The 19,730-nt window shown below is 51.0% G+C and overlaps 1 protein-coding gene across 1 annotated transcript in view; it reads right to left on the reverse strand.

Moving 5' to 3' along the window:
• LRP10 (LDL receptor related protein 10) overlaps positions 1-11,164 on the reverse strand; it is a 240,997-nt gene extending 229,833 nt beyond the window's left edge. Inside the window, exons 1-2 of the mRNA XM_085650709.1 lie at positions 10,962-11,164; positions 7,656-8,661 (exon numbers count right to left, since the gene is read on the reverse strand). Of these exons, the coding sequence (XP_085506835.1) occupies positions 7,656-8,242 (587 nt within the window). The 5' untranslated portion in view covers positions 8,243-8,661; positions 10,962-11,164. The remainder of the gene's footprint in view (positions 1-7,655; positions 8,662-10,961) is intronic.
• Positions 11,165-19,730: the final 8,566 nt, after the last annotated feature.

Raw genomic sequence — 19,730 nt, forward strand, 5'->3', positions numbered from 1 at the left:
GTAGTGCGAGAGTTTGAAGCGTTTCCAGGTCTAATGGTGGGACATTGCTCATGGTTATTAGGCGTGAGCGTGTTATATCTGCTGGGAGCTGAGGTTCATTGATATTTGGCTCGGGAGTGGAGGTAGTGAAGGAAAAATATATATTGTTGATTTTTTGGTGAAAGAAATCGGCTAGATTATTGCAGCGGCTGATGGGGTTATCGGCAGGCACTGCAGAGGGGGAAATTTTGGAAAGGGTTTTGACGATTTGATAAATTTCTCTGGGTTTGGATCTGGCAGAGAGAATTTTTTCTTTGTAGTAAGTGGATTGGGCTATAGTGATCCCAAGTTTATATGCCTTTATGGCTTCCTTGTATCTGGTTTTGTCAGAAGTAGTATAATCAAGGCGCCATTTCCTTTCAGACCTTCTGCACTGACGTTTAAGTTCTGAGTTCTTCTGAGTACCAGGGGGACGATCCTTGAGCTCTTTTTGATACAGTTTTCTTAATGGGAAGAACGGTGTCAAGGGAGTCCTTGATCCATTCATTGAAAATCCCACTATCCAGTAGGGGGTCCTGGGTGAGCAGGGGTTTTGTGGCCGTTAGTTGTTTATCCCACTGTTCTAGCGGGAGTTTTGACCAGTTCCTCCTTGTACGTGAGGATGGGGTTTTAGGAGTGTTTTTGCGGATGGACCAGGTGAGGGGGATGAGAAAGTGGTCTGTCCACGGAAGGTGTATGATGGAACCTACTGACAGGTTGGGGCAGTTACTAAATACGGGGTCAAGTAGATGACCTTTATTGTGGGTGGGAGTCTTGATTAGTTGCTCCAGTTGGATGGCGGCTAAGCTGGAGATGAGCTCATTGGCAGTGTTGTCGGACCGGTCGTCAAAGTGCAGGTTAAAGTCGCCAAGTATCGTGAAGTTGGAGGGGGACATGGCGGAGACTGCTACTTGCGAAGGCAGTAACAAGTGAAAATTGTTTAAGGGTCCTGGGGGGCGGTACAGGAGTATTCCTGTTAGGCTATCATTAGGGGTAAATTTAAGACAGAAGGACATACTTTCGCAGTCTGGGATCGGATCCGGTGTGCAATGACACTGATATGCGGATTTGTATATGACTGCAATACCTCCTCCTTGTCGCCGGGTGCGGTCTCTGTGGGCGATCTGGTAGCCAGGGGGAAGCGCTTGGACTATATCTGGGTCGCAGTCAGGTGTTAACCAGGTCTCGGTTAATAGGATAGCGTCGGGGTTATGCTCGTCAATTAGCAGACAGATTTCTGCACTGTGTTTAGGCAGAGATCTGCAGTTGAGGAGTAGTATGGTGAAGCTTTGCTGCTCTGGGGTATGCCGGCGTGGTTTGAGACTAGTGTTACAATGGGGGCAGGAGATGGGGAGGGCTAGAGGGTGGTAGAGTTGGTGACAGCGGGCTTCCTTGGGGGGTTTAAGTGTGAGGAGGGCATTGATGCTATATTGAGTCCTAGTGGGGGGACCAGGGGGGGGGGGTGACCCTTAGTCCCTGTCGGTCGCGGACGGGTGCAGACGGGCTTGCCTTTGGCACGCCTTCGGCGCGCCCGCTGCGCGTCCTGTAGAGGGACATTTTTATGTGATATGAGGGGGTGTGGCCTCACGTTTGTGGGCGTGGCCTGCGGGCTTTCGGTGAATGGCGGCAGTTGTATCTCCACTCCGCGGCAGCGTTCAGATCGGCTGCGCGGGACTAAGGAGATCGGTAAGGAGTGGGGGGGGAGTGCTCAGGAGGAGTTTGTACAAATTAAAAGTCACACAGTAATTTTTAAACAAGTTACAAATTCGCGCTTGTCAGCGTGCTCCCGGCTTCCGCCTCAGTAGAAGCCAATGCCATATCGTTTGAGCTTCCAGGGAGAGCGGGCAAGAGCACATACCACCCCGTTTGTTGAGGTTATACATGGTGGTCGTGTTGTCTGTTTGGATCAGGATCGAGTTGGACGTGATCGAGGGTTGAAAAGCTTTCAGAGCTAGATGGACTGCTCGCAGCTCCAACATGTTTATGTGGTAGGATTACTCCTTGATGGACCACCGTCCCTTGTAGAGATGCATCCGTTACCAAGGACTGGGTCGGAACGGTTTGATGGAAGGGGACTCCCACTAAGAGGTTCTTTGGTCGAGTTCACCATAGAATGGACGACTTTGCTGCTTGTGAAAGCACAATTCGGTCTTCCCAGTGACCCGATGCTTGGTCCCATTTGTCCTCTAGGTCCTGTTGCAAAGGTCTCATTCTCAGCCTGGCGTTGGGAATGAGAAATATGCAAGAAGCCATAGATCCTAGCAGAGACGCCACTTGCCGGACCGTTGGACGATTTGTCTGGAGAAGAGTTTTGCACTTCGGTTGAATTGATGAAAGTCTCTGTTCCGAAGGAAACGCTTTTCCTAGGTTTGCATCTAGAGTGGAGCCCAGATAATGGATCACCTGAGTAGGCTGGTGAACCGATTTCTCCATATTCACGTGCAGACCTAGCCTGCGGAGTAGAGATAGACACACTTGGAAGACACTCTTTACTTGCTTAGGGGTTGGCCCTTTCAGGAGCCAATCGTCCAAGTACGGATATACGAACAGACCTCTTCTGTGTAGAGCCCCCGCTACCACCGCCATGCACTTGGTAAAGACTCGTGGGGCAGATTTTAGTCCGAAGGGCAACACCCTGAACTGGTAGTGATTGCTGCCAACCACGAATCGCAGATATTTGCGATGACAGGGAATTATAGGAATGTGGAAATACGCATCATGGAGATCCACTGAACACATCAAATCTCCTGCTTGCAGATGTGGACATATTTGATGAAGTGCCAGCATGCGAAATTTCTCTTTCAAGATGACTTTATTCAGCGATCGAAGGTCCAGGATAGGTCTGAATTTGTGCTCTTGATCTCTTTTTGGTACAAGAAAGTACCTGGAGTACACTCCCTTTCCCCGCTGAGAGGGAGGAACCTTCTTTATGGCCTTTTTTTGCAGAAGGGTCCCCACTTCTCGTCATAGTAACTTTAGCTGGTGAGGACGAGATCTTTTTGGAGGAATGTCCTTTGGAGACACACGGAAACGTAGTGCGTATCCATTGCGCTGTATATTGAGCACCCAACGATCTTTCAGATGATGTGAAACACTTTCTCCCACTGGAGTGGGCAGCGGTGCCAGACGAAGCTCTTGCTCATTGCTTCCCTGCTGATCTAGCTGTGGAAGAGGACTGTTGCTGATTACCTCCTCTACCTCTGTTTGACTTTCGGCTTTGGAACTGTGATTTTTGTTTTGGGACCACTGAGGGGTTTGAACCATCTGTTGGTAGCCCTTGCGTTGGTTAGGTTTGTATCTCCGCCTGAATTCTTTCTTCTTCTCTAATCCTACCGCCTTCAAAGTGTCTAATTCGGCTTTCATCCTAGCCATCTCCTCATCTGTATGGGTGCCAAACAATGAGGAGCCAGAAAAAGGCAGGTTAAGGATCCTCTGTTGAGCATCTGGTTTGGGAACTGTAAGCCTTAACCAGGCAGACCTCCTGGCGCAAATGCCATGCACATAAGAATGCACCAATAGTGTGGCACCATCCGCTGCCGTGCTAATCATTTGGTTAGCTACCAGGGATCCTTCTGTAATGACCTCCTCAAAGTCCTTTTGATCTTCCTTTGGTAGCTTCTCCTTGAAACGATCCAAGGAGTCCCATAAGGCCCTGTCGTAGCATCCTAATAAGGCTGCTGCGCTGGAGACTTTTACTGATGATGCTGCAGACCCACAAACCTTCAGTCCCCAAGAGTCCTGGGACTTACTCTCTTTGTCCGGGGGGGACCAACGAATGTGTAGAGACTGCGTGCGTTTTTCGTGCCGCTGCTACGATAACTGAATCTGCAGGCGGAACTGCTTTAAAAAAAAAAAAAACTGGTCTGTATCAGCCGGCTTGTATTTTTTCTGTATTCTGGCAGGTGCAGCCTTAATAGCAGAGGGGGTTAGGAAAATGTCCATCACTGGTTCCAGAAGCCCAGGAACCAGTGGCAGCAACGGACGAGATGCAGATCGTTGGCGCAGCGTCTCAAAGATTACCGTTGTTGCGACCTGAGGAGTGGACATCTCAATGTTCAGTTTCTGAGCCCCTCTTTGTAGCACATCATGATACGTATTAATATCATCTATCGGAGACACTCTTGACTGTGGGCTGTCCGATAGGGTAAGTGAATAGTCTCTTTTAGAGGAGCGAGTGGAGGAAGATGACCAAGTAGGAGACCTACTTCTTTGGTGATGGGAAGTAGAAGGTCTGCGCTCTCGCGATCTTCCCGCACGGCGCTGACGTGCAGGTGAAGGAGATTTAGCCACCTCTTGTACTAATCTTTGTAGAGGAGATCTGTGGATTGGGCTAGTATATACTTCCTCCCTTCTTGATGCTCCCACCGGATCCTTACTCCAGTGATGGATTGGTAAAAGCCATCTTGGAGATAGGTGAACAGAAGGGGAAGCCCTCCTGTGATGTGACAGATCTTTGTCGTGACCTCCTCGAATGACGCTCTGGGAACGCAGATGGTGAATGCGTTGAAGGGCGTCTCGAGGAATGAGACGATGAGTGCCGTGACGCTGACTCAGTCACCAAAACCACTGAATCCTCTCCAGATCTCACTGATGTGGGTCTCAAAGTCGAACGTATAACCTGCTCTGACGCAGCCCTTCTCGACGTCGATCTAGATCTTCTTCTAGTCGTCGAAATTCGACCAGGTGTTGGGATCGACGTCGACTCCGCTTGTTTCGACGGCGAATGTCTCGACGTCGAATGTCTCGTCGACGACGCCAGGGTACTTCTGCGCCTCGACGTCAAGCGTCGCTGGATCGACGACGCCGAAGGACTTCTTCGCCTTGACGCCGATAGTCGGTGGGATGACGATGGCGGAGGGCTTCTGGTCCTCGACGCCGATCGTCGCCAAGTTGACGACGGCGGAGGACTCCTTCCCCTCGACGCAGATCGTCGTTGGATTGACGACGACGGAGGGTTGCCAGCTTTCGACACTGAACGTAGAGACGACGTCGGCGGAGGACTGCTTATCCTCAACGCCGATCGTCACCGAGTTGACGACGGCGGAGGCTCACGATTCTTCGACGTCGACGTATCTGTATGTCTGCGTTCTGTCGACGGCGAGCCCGCCGTCGAAGGTCTTTTCTTGGACCTATGACCCACCGGTGGTTGTTTTCTCAGCGCCGAGCCGACGCTTCTAGAAGAGGATCTGGGCCTCTTAGAGCCCTTTCTCACCGGAGACCTGCCTCTGGAAGCCTTTTCTGCCAGCCCATAAAGACGTATACGCTCCCTGTCTTTTTGAGAGAGACTGACAATGAGGACAAGTCTTGAGAACATGATCCTTAGGCAGACAGAGAATACAGACTGCATGAGAGTCTGACCTGGCCTTTTTTCCACAAAAAGGGCAGGGATCAAAAAGGGATGGCATTTCGAGTGGTAAAAAAAGCCAAAATTAGTCAGAAAAAGTGAGCACCATTATTTCTGAGTAAAACCAGAAACAAGTGGAGCTGTGTAACCATGGTCCTGTCTGAAGGAGCCGGAAAGAACAACTGGCCTAACTGTCACCCCTGAGGCATGATGGGAAGCTAGGGGTCATGGCTGTCTTAAAGGCACGGTGCCAGTTTATTTCTATGTTGCTATGAGTTAGCTTTCCAGCCTTTCTAGGCTGTAGTTTTTCTGCAATGCAGCCTGTGAGCTGTCAAGGCTTTCAGTCCTATCTGAGGGATTGTGCTAAATGCTAAGCATTAAAACAGTTTTCAAACATGCTTTGCTGTTGTTTTTCCCTGTTTTTTACTATACTGTTTATAATATATAGGGGAGTCCTTACAGCATTATTCAGCTCTGGTTATGAATGGCTGCACTTGCTTTTTTATTATATATATGTGTGGAGATACATATATGTTGGTCACATATATGATTGTGTTTCCATGGTCCCGCGCATGGGCGGGAATATTCTAGTGCTTATGACTATTGAGGAGGATCCCCTGGAAGAGAATGATTTATTTATGTACATCAAAGGCCCGCCCTGAGGGAATCTCTGCCTAGGGTCCAGGGCTGGTGAGACAGTAGGGGCACAGCAGGACTTCAAAACACTCCTGCCTGGTGCCAGTGTGAGCGCGAACTCCTGCACCGCAGCACTGAGAGGTTGCGCATGGATTGGAGGCCCTCAGTCAGAAGAACTCAAAATGGTATTCAAAATCTTTAAATCTGTGAATAAATACATCAAGGGACATCTGAATGGAGCCTAACCCACCGCCGCACCACCCACGAGCCTGGAGAGCAGTGAGCAGAGCTACAGGCTCGGTGTTTGTCAGGCTGTTAGTTTTAAAACTATTTATTAATACCTCAGTGAGCCACGCAGCGGCCTCTCCTTGATGACAGTCTGACCTCTCTTCTCCGAACAGGTCCGGTCGCAGGGCAGCATGATTAGGCACCGTGACTAATTCGGCACAGGCAGCCGTGCGACCAGTGAGTGGCGCCTACTTAAACTGCAGAGACAATTCGTAACTGCCGCCCGCACCGCGGCCCGCCCGCCTCAGGAGTAACTTAACTTCCTGTCTCCCCCTCAAGAGATAGAAACACTGTTGCAGTCCTGACGCCATGTCACGTGAACGCAGACGCCGCGGTAGTGAATCCAACAGCCTGCTAACACTCGGCAGCGCATAATGACGTCTGTGCAGTGTGTAGAGTGTTACAGTTCAGCCCATGGCCAAATGAAATTATAAAGGCCGCTGCAACGGGCCAGTGCCGCGCGGCCACCGCCCTCAAAATAGTGCCGCCTGGGGCAGACTCCCCCCCCGCCCCCCCCCCACACCCCCCCCCCCCACCCCCCCCCACACCCCCCCCACCCCCTAGATACGCCGCTGGACGTACGGTACAATAATTTTAAGCATATGCCCATAAGATCTTTTACCTGACAACTAATACAATGTGGCCTGAAGAATGGAATCAAAACCATTTCACTACTGACTTTAGCAGATCATTAGTTGAAGGGTAAGAAAATCACAATAAGCAGTGCACAATGTTTAACCAGCGGTAGTAAGATTATTATTCAGACTAAATTATTGCATTAACATAACATGTATTTGTAAAGCGCATGCTCACCCAAGGGTATCTTGGCACTAACAGATGTTTATTGATACCCAACTCAATGGTACTCATTTTAAACAACCTCAGAAGGATGAAAGGCTAAGTGGACCCGCTGGGATTTGAACCTGTGACCATGAGGTCGACCACAGGCCCGTACAATGGACGCGTTAGTCCACTAAGCCACCAGACACGGCTTTCACTCGGACATGGTTTAAAGAAGACACTGTGGGACAAGAAACAGAGAAATCTTTGCCTAGATGTTTGAATCCTGGTCCACTCGCAAAGAAATGTGGGGGATAGAGAGAGAGAGATCAGTGGCTAGATGCAATCTTATGTCTGAATGGAGAAGGTATTATAGCACTATGTTTCATAAGAGGCTGAGAAAAACACGGGCATGGGCGCATTTAGCCTCATTTGATATTTGCTTCCCTGGGACAACAGAATAAAACCTGGCAACGGTCACCATACTTTTCTTTTGAGTACAGACGTACTAACACTAAATCTCAGATTATTTTGAATTTTATATCTGGTCCCGATTCATCCATCCTTTATGTCCCCCATCACACCATACCTGTAGTCACCGGTCCGGATGGCATACAGCTTGCAAGTACATCCAAGGGCAATGACCAGAAGCAGGCCGCAGATTAAACTCCCAATCACTGCAGCAGTCACCACTTTACGTGGCAGTGCATAGAAACAATGGCGCTCGTCGCTGCCGTCCAGGCAGTCCGCCTGCCCATCGCACACCCAGGTCTCATAGATACAGCGATCATTGTCACAATGGAAGTTGCCCGGCTGACATGAGGAACAGTGCCGCTCATCGCTACCATCGGCACAGAATGTCTGGTAGTTGCAGCGATCTGCCAAAGTGTAACATGTGCCACCCCGACCACCGCATGGAAAGCGCTGTGGCGGTGGGGAGACCCTGTTTTCAGTAACATCAAGGTTATAGCAGACGGAACAGAAGGCCTCATCTTTGCCATTATCACAGTCCCACAGGCCATCACAGAGTTGGGAATCTGAATAGCAGCCCCCTTCTCCTCCAATACCAGGTGCACCACAGGGATGATCCCAAGGCAAGCAGTAACCACGCACACGGTAAGTGGCATTAAAGCCACGGCAGGGATTTGAGGATCCAGCATGGTAGATAACTAGCATCTTACTACCAGAAGATTCCACTGTCACAGGCTTGCCATTGCTCAGTGAGTCTAAGGTACGCAGCAGGTGACCGGGATCCTCCAGTGGACCATCATAGACCAAGACCGCATCAAACGGTCCAAGTTCCAAGACAGCAAAACTGAGCACTAGACCCTGACTGTCATGAGGATCTAGTACCCAGCGACAACTGTAGGGCCCTGGTGTACGATAGGGGTAGCTTAGATACCCTGGTGTAGAGAAGACACTGTAAAAGTCACCCAGAGTCAAGTTGCAGTGTGGTTGCTCCGGGGCCACGGCATGGCCACAGCTTTCCTCATCTGACAGGTCACCGCAGTCATCCACTCCATTGCAGTGACGAATCGCAGGAATGCACTTATGGTTCAAGCACTGGAACTCCTCTTGCAGGCACAGGACCAGATCTATAAAGGCAACGATAGGTAATGAGAAAAGATGACAGACAACAGCTACAGCATACCCACTCAAATTTGTTATCTTGCTTTTTCTTAACCTTTGGGTACAGAGTTATCTTTTATGCAGTCCTCACTACCATCCTCATCTGCCGATTGGTTTTGAGATTACTTTCTTCCTTGCTATCGCCTCTCCCAGCCGAGCCTGCTTTCTTTTTTCCCCTCACTCATGCCACATTCTCCGGAGTGAGTTACTCCATGCAGCCAAGCTAAGCCTGCTTTCTGTCTGGTGTGCAGCCCTAGTGTCACATGCTATGTGTGTCTACTCCCTTTATTCCACCCCCCATCTCTTCTCTCCTGCTTTCCTTTGGTCTTGTCTCTTAGCAGTCTCGCACTCTTCTCCAGCCCAGTTTTCCCATTCTAACATTTTTTCTAAGCCTCTTAAGATTTACTGGATACTAAGGCATTGCCTGCACCTAACCTGTAATTTATATGAAAGAACAATGTACTGGTAGAAAAACTAAACACCATGATGCCTGGTCTGTATGCATACCGTCTTCTATAAGGTATAAGGAGAGGATGTGACCTAACAGCCAGAGCTGCCGGAGCCAGATTCGAGCCTCGGCCCCGGCGCAACATCATGTGGTTTGGGCAATTCACTTCATATTCCCGTGCCTACCAAAAATGAATGTTCTGAACTGGTGCTCATGTGAAGCGCTCCGATACCTTAGGGTCGAGTTCATGCTGTATAAACCTGCATAAAATTAAGAAGAGAGGTAGCAAAAACTCACTTTAGAGGATCTTTACATCACCTCAGCAACAGACTACTGAATCCGTACCCAACTCACCAACCCCACAAAGGGCTTCCTTGGGAGTGGTTATCGCCTTTAATGCCCTATCTCAGCTAAAATCGCCTTTTAAGACTTTTGCTGACTCCCAGGGAGCTACAAAGTGCTTTTACAAGGTCTGATGGGGCACCCGCGATCAAACACAATTTGTCTAAAATGATTGCCAACAAACGTTAAGTTCTAACAGCAGTCCATTAACAAAATGGAGTAGTTTCTTTTCTGAAACTCCAGTTCTGTAGTAGGGGTATCTCTGTTATAGTCATAATCTAGTGAATAGTCCCGCCCATGTGCGTGGACCCCGGAGCAATAAAAATAATCTCTTAAATTGTCAAGCCATGCAGACCTGCATCTACACTTAAGAGAGAATTCAAAGACAGATAATGCAGCCTATATCCACAGGCTACACTGTCCAGTACTTCAACTAGAAACACCAACATCCACAAACAGCACTGCCTGCCCAGCTTTTTACACAGAGAAAAACCTGCCTCTACCAGCAAAAGCCTCTGGAATGATAGAGAGGGAGGAATGGACAGACAAGCCCCATAGGCTGCCGTTATGTGGCTCAGAACAGGATACTGTGCCTTTAAGAAAACTTTCCAGAACTTTTCCAGTATCCCAGAATGCACAGCAGGTCCCTTTTACTTTCAGTTCTTTTTGAAGGCGTAACACGCCAGACCTGTAGCATTCCTTACATTAACATTTATCTCTCCACCCGGGAGGAGGGCGGGCGCTTAGGACTATAACAGAGATACCCCTACTACAGAACTGGAGTTACAGAAAGGAAAACTACTCCTTCTGTAGTAGGGGATCTCTGTGTATAGTCATAATCTAGTGAATAGAATGGCAAGCCCATCCCCACACCAAAACAGCGGTGGAGAAGACTACAAAATAATACCACTACTGTGCGAACAAATTTCGCAGCGAAGCCTGCCCAACCTGAGCATCCGCCCTGGCATCCGTGTCCAGACAGTAATGCTCAGCAAAGGTATGGACCGACCTCCAAGTGGCCGCCTTGCAGATTTCTGCAATCGGAACATTACGCAGCAAAGCAGTCGTGGCAGCTTTGCCCCAGGTGGAATGAGCCTTAGGTTTACCCCCTAAGGTCTTATTAGCCTTTTGGTAACACAATTGTATACAGGACACAATCCACCGAGAGATGGACTGTTTGGAGGTAGCAAGACCGGCCCTGACTGATCCATAATTGATAAACAATTGGTCTGACCTACGAATATCTTTGGTCTTATCAAGATAAAACTTCAACACCCTCCTAACGTCCAGGGAATGTAGAGCCCTTTCCGCTGGAGAAGAGGGATTCTGAAAAAACGTAGGTAAAGTTATGGTCTGGTTGACATGAAAATCAGATATAACCTTAGGAAGAAATTTAGGGTGAGTACGCATAACAACCTTAGCAGCATGAAATACCGTATAAGGTTCTTGGCAACACAACGCCTGAAGTTCACTCACCCTGCGGGCCGATGTAATGGCCACTAGGAACGCCGCCTTCCAAGAAAGGTGCTGCAACGAAGCCTTGTGAATAGGTTCAAAAGGCTCCTTCATCAATCTGGACAGAACCACATTCAATTCCCAGGAAGGCGAGGGAAGTCTGACAGGAGGGAACACTTTCTTCAAGGCCTCCAAAAAATCCTTGATCACAGGGATCTGAAAGAAGGAAGTCTGTGAAGGGCATTTCCTGTAAGCAGTCAAAGCAGCGAGATGAACCTTAATGGAATGGAAATTAAGGCCAGACTGCGCCAAATGCAAAAGGTACGGAAGGATGACATCTTCCTTACATGTCGTCGGGTCAAAGTGCTTGGACTTGCACCAGATGCAGAATCTCTTCCACTTGTAAGCATAGTGTGAGAAGTTGGCCTGGTATATGATGTTCACTAGTTAAAGTGACCACCTTGTACCATGCCAAGCAACCCTTATGGTGTGGTTGTAAGTCAACCTTTTCGGACTAGCTGCCCTAGTGGTAGCGTAGGCTAAGCAGTCTTTGAGGCTAAACTCGTTAAAGCGTGTTAAGCAGGCTGTTTTACCAAATGCAACCCCCCTTTATACCAATGAAAGGACACCACACAGATATATATTGAAAATATATATGGATTTATTTCTCAAAGTAACCCCTAGACTCTTTATGAGCACAGGAGCACAAATCGTTAAACAAGACAACGTTATAATATACAGAAGTTGCACTTTATATGGATGGGCCCTGGTGGCCACTCAAACCATATACTAAAATAGTGGTATAAGTACCACGAACAGGAAAGTGAAAAGGCCTAGGGCCTCTAGAATCGCTGGGCCTACAAGGAGCTAACTTCAGTTAGTGACCAGGAGGTCCACGGGTCGCGTGTGCAGTGAGGAAAGTTACACGCGGGCTCCCATAGGTTTTCAATGGGTGCGTAAAAGTTAAAAAGTTACTGCAGAAAGGGTCTTCTGGGTGGACTACGATCTCAAGATTCGAAACACAGACACTAGAGATGATTCTCTACACTTGGGCACCGGAGTGCCAGCTTTACCTCACCCACAGGAAGCGGGTGCATAGGTCTCGAAGTGCGTCGGGTTTCTTCTATCGATTCAATGGAGCCTGATGACAAAGATGCTGCAGGCGGTCGGTCCAGAAGAACTGCGTTGGATCCAAGGGTGGATCGGAGTTGTAGAAGACCTGAAAGCAGAAGGGACAGTGTTCACAGTCACTAGCCAGTGACCGGTGTGGCACCAGGTAGGTACCAGGCGATGTCGGGTGCAACCAGGTGGTTAGGTGTAGCTTGTCTCCGCAGCCACGTGGTCCCTGAAGGTCGACGACGTCCAGGAGTCGAGTCACGAGCTGTCCCACGCAGGCTCTCGCTGTCGGCAGTGTCGGCGACTCGAAAGAAGCAAACAAGCCTTGGCAAAGGCAGGAGTCGTGGAAAGAGAGGAAAGCTGATTGATCTGACCAGCAAGGTCGGAGGGGCTGCTCTTTTGGAGAGCAGCTAGGGCCAGTCTGGAGCAACCAGACCAGCGTCGTTGATTTCAAAGTTCGTCGCCAAAATGGTCACTAGCCAACGGGCCAGGGACCGGGCAGGAGCGTCGAGATGCAAAGTGCAGAGGGGCCCCACGCAGATCGTGGAGATGCTGGAGGGCTCACCTTTGGTGCAGATGCTGCTCGATGGTTGGGCTTCTCAGGACCCAAAGCACAACTTGGAGGGAGCCTCAGTCGTTGCGCTTGCAGCTTGTCGTCGGTCTTCCAAGATGGCTGGCTCCACGTGTCTCGGTGCCTCCACGGGTTCCTTCTTTGCAGGGACTGTGGATCGGGCTGTGAGAGGTCTGGAGGTCCAGGTCTTGTCGGGCTCTGGGCTCGGGCTCCGGCAGGAGGCGGCGGCAAAGCAGACGTTCAATAGCTGGTTAGTGCTTGCGTTAGCAAGATGGTCACTCCCTGACCATAGGGGAGATTTCCTTCAGTCCTCTGTGCAGCAGAGCGTCGAAGTTCCCGTCTTCTTCTTCTTGTTAAGTTGATTCCAGGATGTCTAAAGTCTTTGGACACAGCTCCTACCTTTAAGCGGATTCTAGGGGCCGGACTACCTGCTAGGTCCCTCCCTAAGGGTGGGACCAGGAAGGGGGGTGGTTACACCCCCAATCCTTTGTCCAGCTCGCCCCAGGTCCGGGGCTGGTGTGCCCCAGGAACGGATTGAACTGGCATATGCACCGAGGCTCCTTGTGAGCCTCAGGCATGTCTGGTTTCTCTCAAGCCCTACCTGACCAATACACAAAATCCTGTCTGGGTTGGTGCTCGCACCTCCCCTGGCAGGAAACTCTTTGTCCACGTCTCCCAAGCTGGAAGGACTCCCAGCAGCAGGAGGGCAGACTTGTGTCTGTGGTGGCAGCATCCATTTTGTGGAGCTGAGGCTATGTCTGATTTTACCCGGGTTTCAGGTACTGTACATGTCGTGTCCCTCTAGAAGGGTGGAATGCTAACCCCGTCGCCAGTATTCCAATTCGTATGACACCTTACTCGACATGTTTTGATAAAGCCAAACCAAAGATAGCATTTAACCGCGAGGTTCATAATGCACTTAAGAGTATATGGTATGACGATATCTGGAAACGGTAGAAGGAGGTTGTTCCGACCACTGCAGACAGGCTCAGCTCATGCCAGAGCACCATCTCACATGGAACCAAGCACTCTGCCTTCAGGATTGTTAAGGCCTGCCATAGGAGTGACTTATAGGTTAACATGTGTCCCATTTAAGGTTAGGTATAGGTATACTACACCTAAGTAAGAGGTGGTTACACCAACTTACCCCAGCTGAGTGATCAGCCAGTTGTCTCAAATTTGTTAGGCCAAGCCTGGGGTGGCATAATACATGCTTCAGCCCCTGGCAGGCCTTAGATACACCAATGCCCTGGATACCTAGTGTACACTGGTACAGAGGCTCACAGGGAGATCCACTTCCAATTGGTTATGCACCTAGGGTGCATAGTGTCAATTTAGTTAGAGAGAACAGCAGGCTGGGGGTCTGATTAGCAGGCCCACAGCCTCAATATGTCAAAAACCAGTGAAGCAAAAAGCAAAAATTTGGGGTGACCATAGGATAGCAGACCCTACTCTCCTACACATAGGATGTCCTAGTGGAAGGTCGCTTAGCCTCCTTCAGTATATCCATACAATCTGCTGGTAGATTCAGATGGCCATATTGCACTCTCTCAGAAGCCATGCCGCCAAACTCAAAGACGAGAGGTTGGGGTGCACCAACTGCCCCCCGAACTTCGTGAGAAGGTCCGGCCTGCACGGCAGCCGTATGTGAGGAAGGAGAGACCGGTGAAGCAGGTCCGTGAACCACCACTGTCTGGGCCATTCCGGGGCAATCAGGATCATCCGCGCCCCGGACTGGGCCAGCTTGATGAGCACCGCCGGAATCAGGGGAATGGGTGGAAAAGCGTAGAGAAAGCTGTTCGACCAGTCGATCCATAGCGCATTCCCCAGCATCCCCCGCTGGTAGTACCTGGATGCGAAGTCTCGGCACTTGCTGTTTTCAGCGGTGGCGAAGAGATCTACGTCTGGAGTCCCCCACCTTGCGAAGACGTCCCCTAGTACTTCGTCGTTTATGACCCATTCGTGGTTTTCCTGAATCAGTCTGCTCAGTGCGTCCGCCTGAACATTCTGCACACCTGGCAGATGCGTGGCCGTAATAGTCAGTCCTCGGGCCAGAAGCCAGTGCCAGATCGTCTGCGCCTCCCGCGACAGGGTGCGTGATCTCGACCCCCCCTGCTTGTTGAGGTAATACATCGTTGTTGTATTGTCCGTCTGTACAAGCAGCGAGGTGGTCTGGAAGGACGGATGGAAGGCCTTCAATGCCAAGTAAACGGCTCTGAGTTCCAGGAAATTGATGTGGTACGTCGACTCCACCGGGGACCACTTTCCTTGTATCTAAGTCTCCGGAATGCGCTCCCCAGCCTTGGAGAGACGCATCCATCACAATACTCTTCGTGGGAATGTCCTTGTGGAAGGGATCCCCCTGAGGAGATTTTCCGCCGAACACCACCACTTCAGCGACTGAAGAGCATGCAGAGACAGCCGTATCTTGTCGTCCCAAGAACCTGTCCTCTGATCCCACTGATCCTCCAAGCACTCCTGCAGTGGTCTCATGTGCAGCCGTGCATGAGGCGTGAGGAAGATACATGAGGCCATCGATCCCAGCAGCGAAGACACCTTCCGCACTGTCGTCGATGGAGCGGTCATAAGGGCCTGAGCCTTCCGAAGGAGTGATAACCGTCTCTCCTCCGAAGGAGACACGCTTGCCGACAGCGTATTGATGGAGGCCCCCCAAGTACTGTATGCACTGGACCAGAGTCGGGACAGACTTGCACATGTTGACGTGTAACCCCAGCTTGTTCAAGAGAATGCACGTCTTCTGGAAGTGCGCTTGTGCTTCCGAGAAGGAGAAGGCCTTTATCAACCAATCGTCCAGGTACGGGTAGACAAACACCTTGTTCCTCCGCAGGTGTGCAGCTACCACTGCCATGCACTTTGAGAAGGCCCTGGGCGCAGACTTTAGCCCGAATGGCAGTACTGTGTATTGATAATGATTGGCGCCGACTTGGAATCGCAGGAACTTCCTGTGCAATGGGCTCATGGAAGTACGCATCCTGTAGGTCTATGGCACAGAGCCAGTCTCCCCGTTGCAGCTGAGGGTAAATCTGATGCAATGATAGCATGCGGAATTTCTCTCTGCGAATCCATTTGTTTGCTTGCCGCAAATCCAGAATGGGCCTGAACTTGTTCTTGTCCTTCTTGCGAACCAGGAAGAACCGAGAGTACAGACCTCTTCCCCTTTGAGACAGAGGTACGTCTTCCACCGCCTTTTTCCTCAACAGGATGTCTGCCTCCGCCTGGAGCTCTCGCAGTTGATACTGGGAGCTTACCGGCGGAATCGCTGGAGGCGGGCTGATGAACCGAAGACTGTATCCATTGCAAACAATATTCAGCACACACTTGTCCTGAGTAATTTTTCTCCACTCTGCCAGAAAAGATTGAACGCTTCCCCCCCACTGGAGTGGGCAACGGTTGCAGGGGAAGTAATCGCTCAGGGCCGAGACCCAGCCAGGCCCTTGGTCGCTGTAGCGGACTGCTGGCCTCCTCTACCCTTCTGGCGATTCTGGAAGTGTTTCCGGAACTGCTGTTGTTGCTGCTGTCCCGAGGCCTGCCCACGCACTCTGCCTGCAGCCCCGAACCGTCTCTGGAACGGGCGCTTTTTCTTCTCAGGCTTCTCTAACCCGACAGTCGTCAGGGTCTCTGCCTCCGTCTTCATGCGGGCCATTTCGTCGTCCGCATGCTTGCCGAACAGGGTTTCCCCCGAGAAAGGCAGGTTGGCCACTCTTTGTTGTGCCTCCGGTTTGAGTGAGGTAAGGCGAAGCCAAGCGTGACGCCGTTTGATGCCATGACAATATCCATGAGCCGCTAACAGAGACACATCCGCCGCCGTGCTGATAATCTGATTTGACACAGGCATCCCCTCACGTAAAGTCTCTAGAAAGTCCTCCTTGTCGCGAGGCAGCAGCTCCGCGTACTGCTGGAGAGACTCCCACAGGGCACGGTCGTAGCGTCCCAACAGAGCCCCGGCACTTGCTGCCTTCATGGTGGTAGAAGCCGTCCCACAGACCTTTCTGCCCGCCGAGTCTAGCCAACAGCTATCCTTATCAGGCGGCACTGTCGAGGAAGGAGTGGTAGCATGCTGCTTCCTTGCCGCCGTCACAATGACCAAGTCCGGTTTCGGGTCCATCCTCAGAAAGGTCGGGTCCGATTCCGGCGCCCGATACTTCTTCAGGAGCCTAGAGGGGGCTGGTTTCGTCACCGCCGGAGTGAGGAACAACTCCGTAGCGGGCTCCACCAATCCCGGCACTAGTGGCAGCAGGGGGCGAGACAGGTGCTTCTTATGCAGCATCTCGAAGATCACGGACGTCGTAGGTATTGGCACCGTCACCGTGATCCCTAGCTTGGCCGCACCCCTCAGTAGCACCTCCTGGAAGGAGACTATATCGTCGACAGGCGATACTCCTGTCCTTGGCGAGTCCGACAGTGTCGGCGAGTAGTCCCTGGCAGACGATTGGGTGCTGGACCTGGTGCTGCGCCTCCTGCGGCGTCGCCCAGATGTCGATGATGCCCGTCCACGGCTCCATGACCTTCCTCTCTGTCCGGAGCGGGAGCGCGATCTGTTTGGCTTTGGCCGCTTCGGAGTTCTCTTCGGCGGCGGCGGATACCTAGGCAACGACACCGACCGTGGCGGGGTCACAGGTGGGCCCGACGGTGTGTGAGGCGAAATGGTATGAGGAGGAGGAGGTGGTGGTGGTGGAGGAGGCGGAGGCGGTGGCGTAGGGATCCGCGGTGAGGGCTCCCTTGGCAAAGGAGGAAAGGGTGGCGACCTAGGCTTAGGAGGTGTATACACCACTGAGTACACCGAGCCCGGTGACTCCGTTCTCTTCCTTTGTGACCCCGAGGAACTCCTGGCGTCAGGACTCCTCCTGCGCTGCCTCGCTGTCGATGAACGCCTCCTCGACGGCGAACGCCTCCTCGACGGCGAACACCTGGGACAGGTCCTCGACGTCGGGGATCCCCTCGACGGTGACCGTCTCCTCTTTGCCGACTGCGAACGGCGACCTCGCCTCGACGGCGAGCGCCTACGCCGGGACTGTTCGACGCCGATGACTCGACGGAGAAGTCGACGGCGTCGACGAAGATGATGTCGTCGACGGCGGGCTGGTCAGCTCCCTCGACGTCGATTCTCCCCAGAGCCCTGGGGAGACTGTGAGCAGACTGCAGCCATCCCCCTCGACGCCGTAGTCTACGTCGACGGAGAATGGGGCCGTTTGCTGGGCTTCCTGCCCCTGGGGAGCCCCCCATGGGCCTCAGCATGGGCAGAATCAGCCCGTTCTGACCCACCTTGTGCCCTCAGCCTTCTGTCCTCCAGGCCCAGGAGCCTGATCTTCATCCTTTCCTTCAGGGTCCTGGCTGAGAAAGATTGGCAAAAGTCACACTCCTCTGGAACATGGGACTGGGGAAGGCAGACGATGCACACCCTGTGTGGGTCCGACTTGGCCTTCTTTCTCTCGCACTCGGCCAGGCATGTTGACCACACAGAGCACACACAAGAAGGAAGGCAACAAGGGACTTAATATAGCACTTGAAAAGTGAACAAATCCAAATAAGCCCTTGAAAAGGGAGAGCTCAATGCTCCAGGGTCCTGCTAGCAGGAGCCGGAAAAAAGAACTGAAAGTAAAAGGGACCTGCTGTGCATTCTGGGATACTGGAAAAGTTCTGGAAAGTTTTCTTAAAGGCCCAGTATCCTGTTCTGAGCCACGTAATGGCAGCCTATGGGGCTTGTCTGTCCATTCCTCCCTCTCTATCATTCCAGAGGCTTTTGCTGGTAGAGGCAGGTTTTTCTCTGTGGAAAAAGCTGGGCAGGCAGTGCTGTTTGTGGATGTTGGTGGAATTTTCTAGTTGAAGTACTGGACAGTGTAGCCTGTGGATATAGGCTGCATTATCTGTCTTTGAATTCTCTCTTAAGTGTAGATGCAGGTCTGCATGGCTTGACAATTTAAGAGATTATTTTTATTGCTCCGGGGTCCACGCACATGGGCGGGACTATTCACTAGATTATGACTATACACAGAGATCCCCTACTACAGAAGTAATATATACAATTATTTCCGTAAACATTATCCTTATTTAATAGGAACTTCAAGGACAACATATATACATTTACTTACTCCTCCGATTTGAAATATTGTAAAGAGACTTAAGTTTAGGATTTACACTATCGGATCAATTTGTATAACAATGCGAAAATACAAAAGCCAACATAAGTTGTAGTCCTTACGGGACAGATAACTAAAACATGAAGGCAAGCCGGATCTCAGCTGAACACAGTATGATGTGTAGATGGCAGTCACACGCAGTTTGTCATTATCAGGTGCTAACCCCGAGCTCCACACAAGTTATTTTACACCACAAGCCTCTTTCGTTCTACAGTAAACGTTGGAAAAAAGTAAACTACCCACAAACTGCCAGCAGTGCAGGAAATATGAATTACAATTAGTAAAGTATTAAAGGTCACAGAAGCCTTACTGTGGAGCGGGCCGCAATGACTGCACACTCTTCCTACCAGATTACAAAGCAAGGGCGTGCGCCTTCATAAAAGTGAAAGCTGCATGGCGCTGGGAAAAATGGACTTAAATGATAGGGGGTAAGTTTTGGAAAGACGTGGGATGCGGGAGAGCGCGGGAGTGGGGTTGTCAGGCGGCATTGAGAAATTAAGCGACGCCGTGCGCGTGCACCTTCATAAAAGTGAAAGCAGCATGGCGCTGGGAAAAATGAACTTAAATGATGGAGAGTAAGTTTGAAAAGGCGTGGGGTGTGGGAAAGTGCGGGGGGCGGTTGTCAGGCAGCATAGAGAAATGAAGCAACGCCGTGCACGTGCACAATCTCCTGTCCGGGCAGGCAAGGCAAACAGGAGACAGGGAGGGAACAAACATGCCTCCCTGCCAATCAAAGGCGAGCATTTTTGACGCGCGCCAATGACAAGCATGGGTGGAGCTTCCACCCCGCTTCCAAAGCAAAACCGACGACAATAGTCTCGCAAGCGAGTAGCGCATGCGCTGCGTCGCTAGGCGAGACCTAAAAAGGGGCAGTGGGCGTTTGTGACGAAAAAGCTACCTCAATGTGTGAGTTATTTGCAAGTTGGATTCTGCCCTACATGCAGT

Source organism: Triturus cristatus, chromosome 1_1 (assembly GCF_964204655.1).
Source record: "Triturus cristatus chromosome 1_1, aTriCri1.1, whole genome shotgun sequence".
Lineage (NCBI taxonomy): Eukaryota > Metazoa > Chordata > Amphibia > Caudata > Salamandridae > Triturus > Triturus cristatus.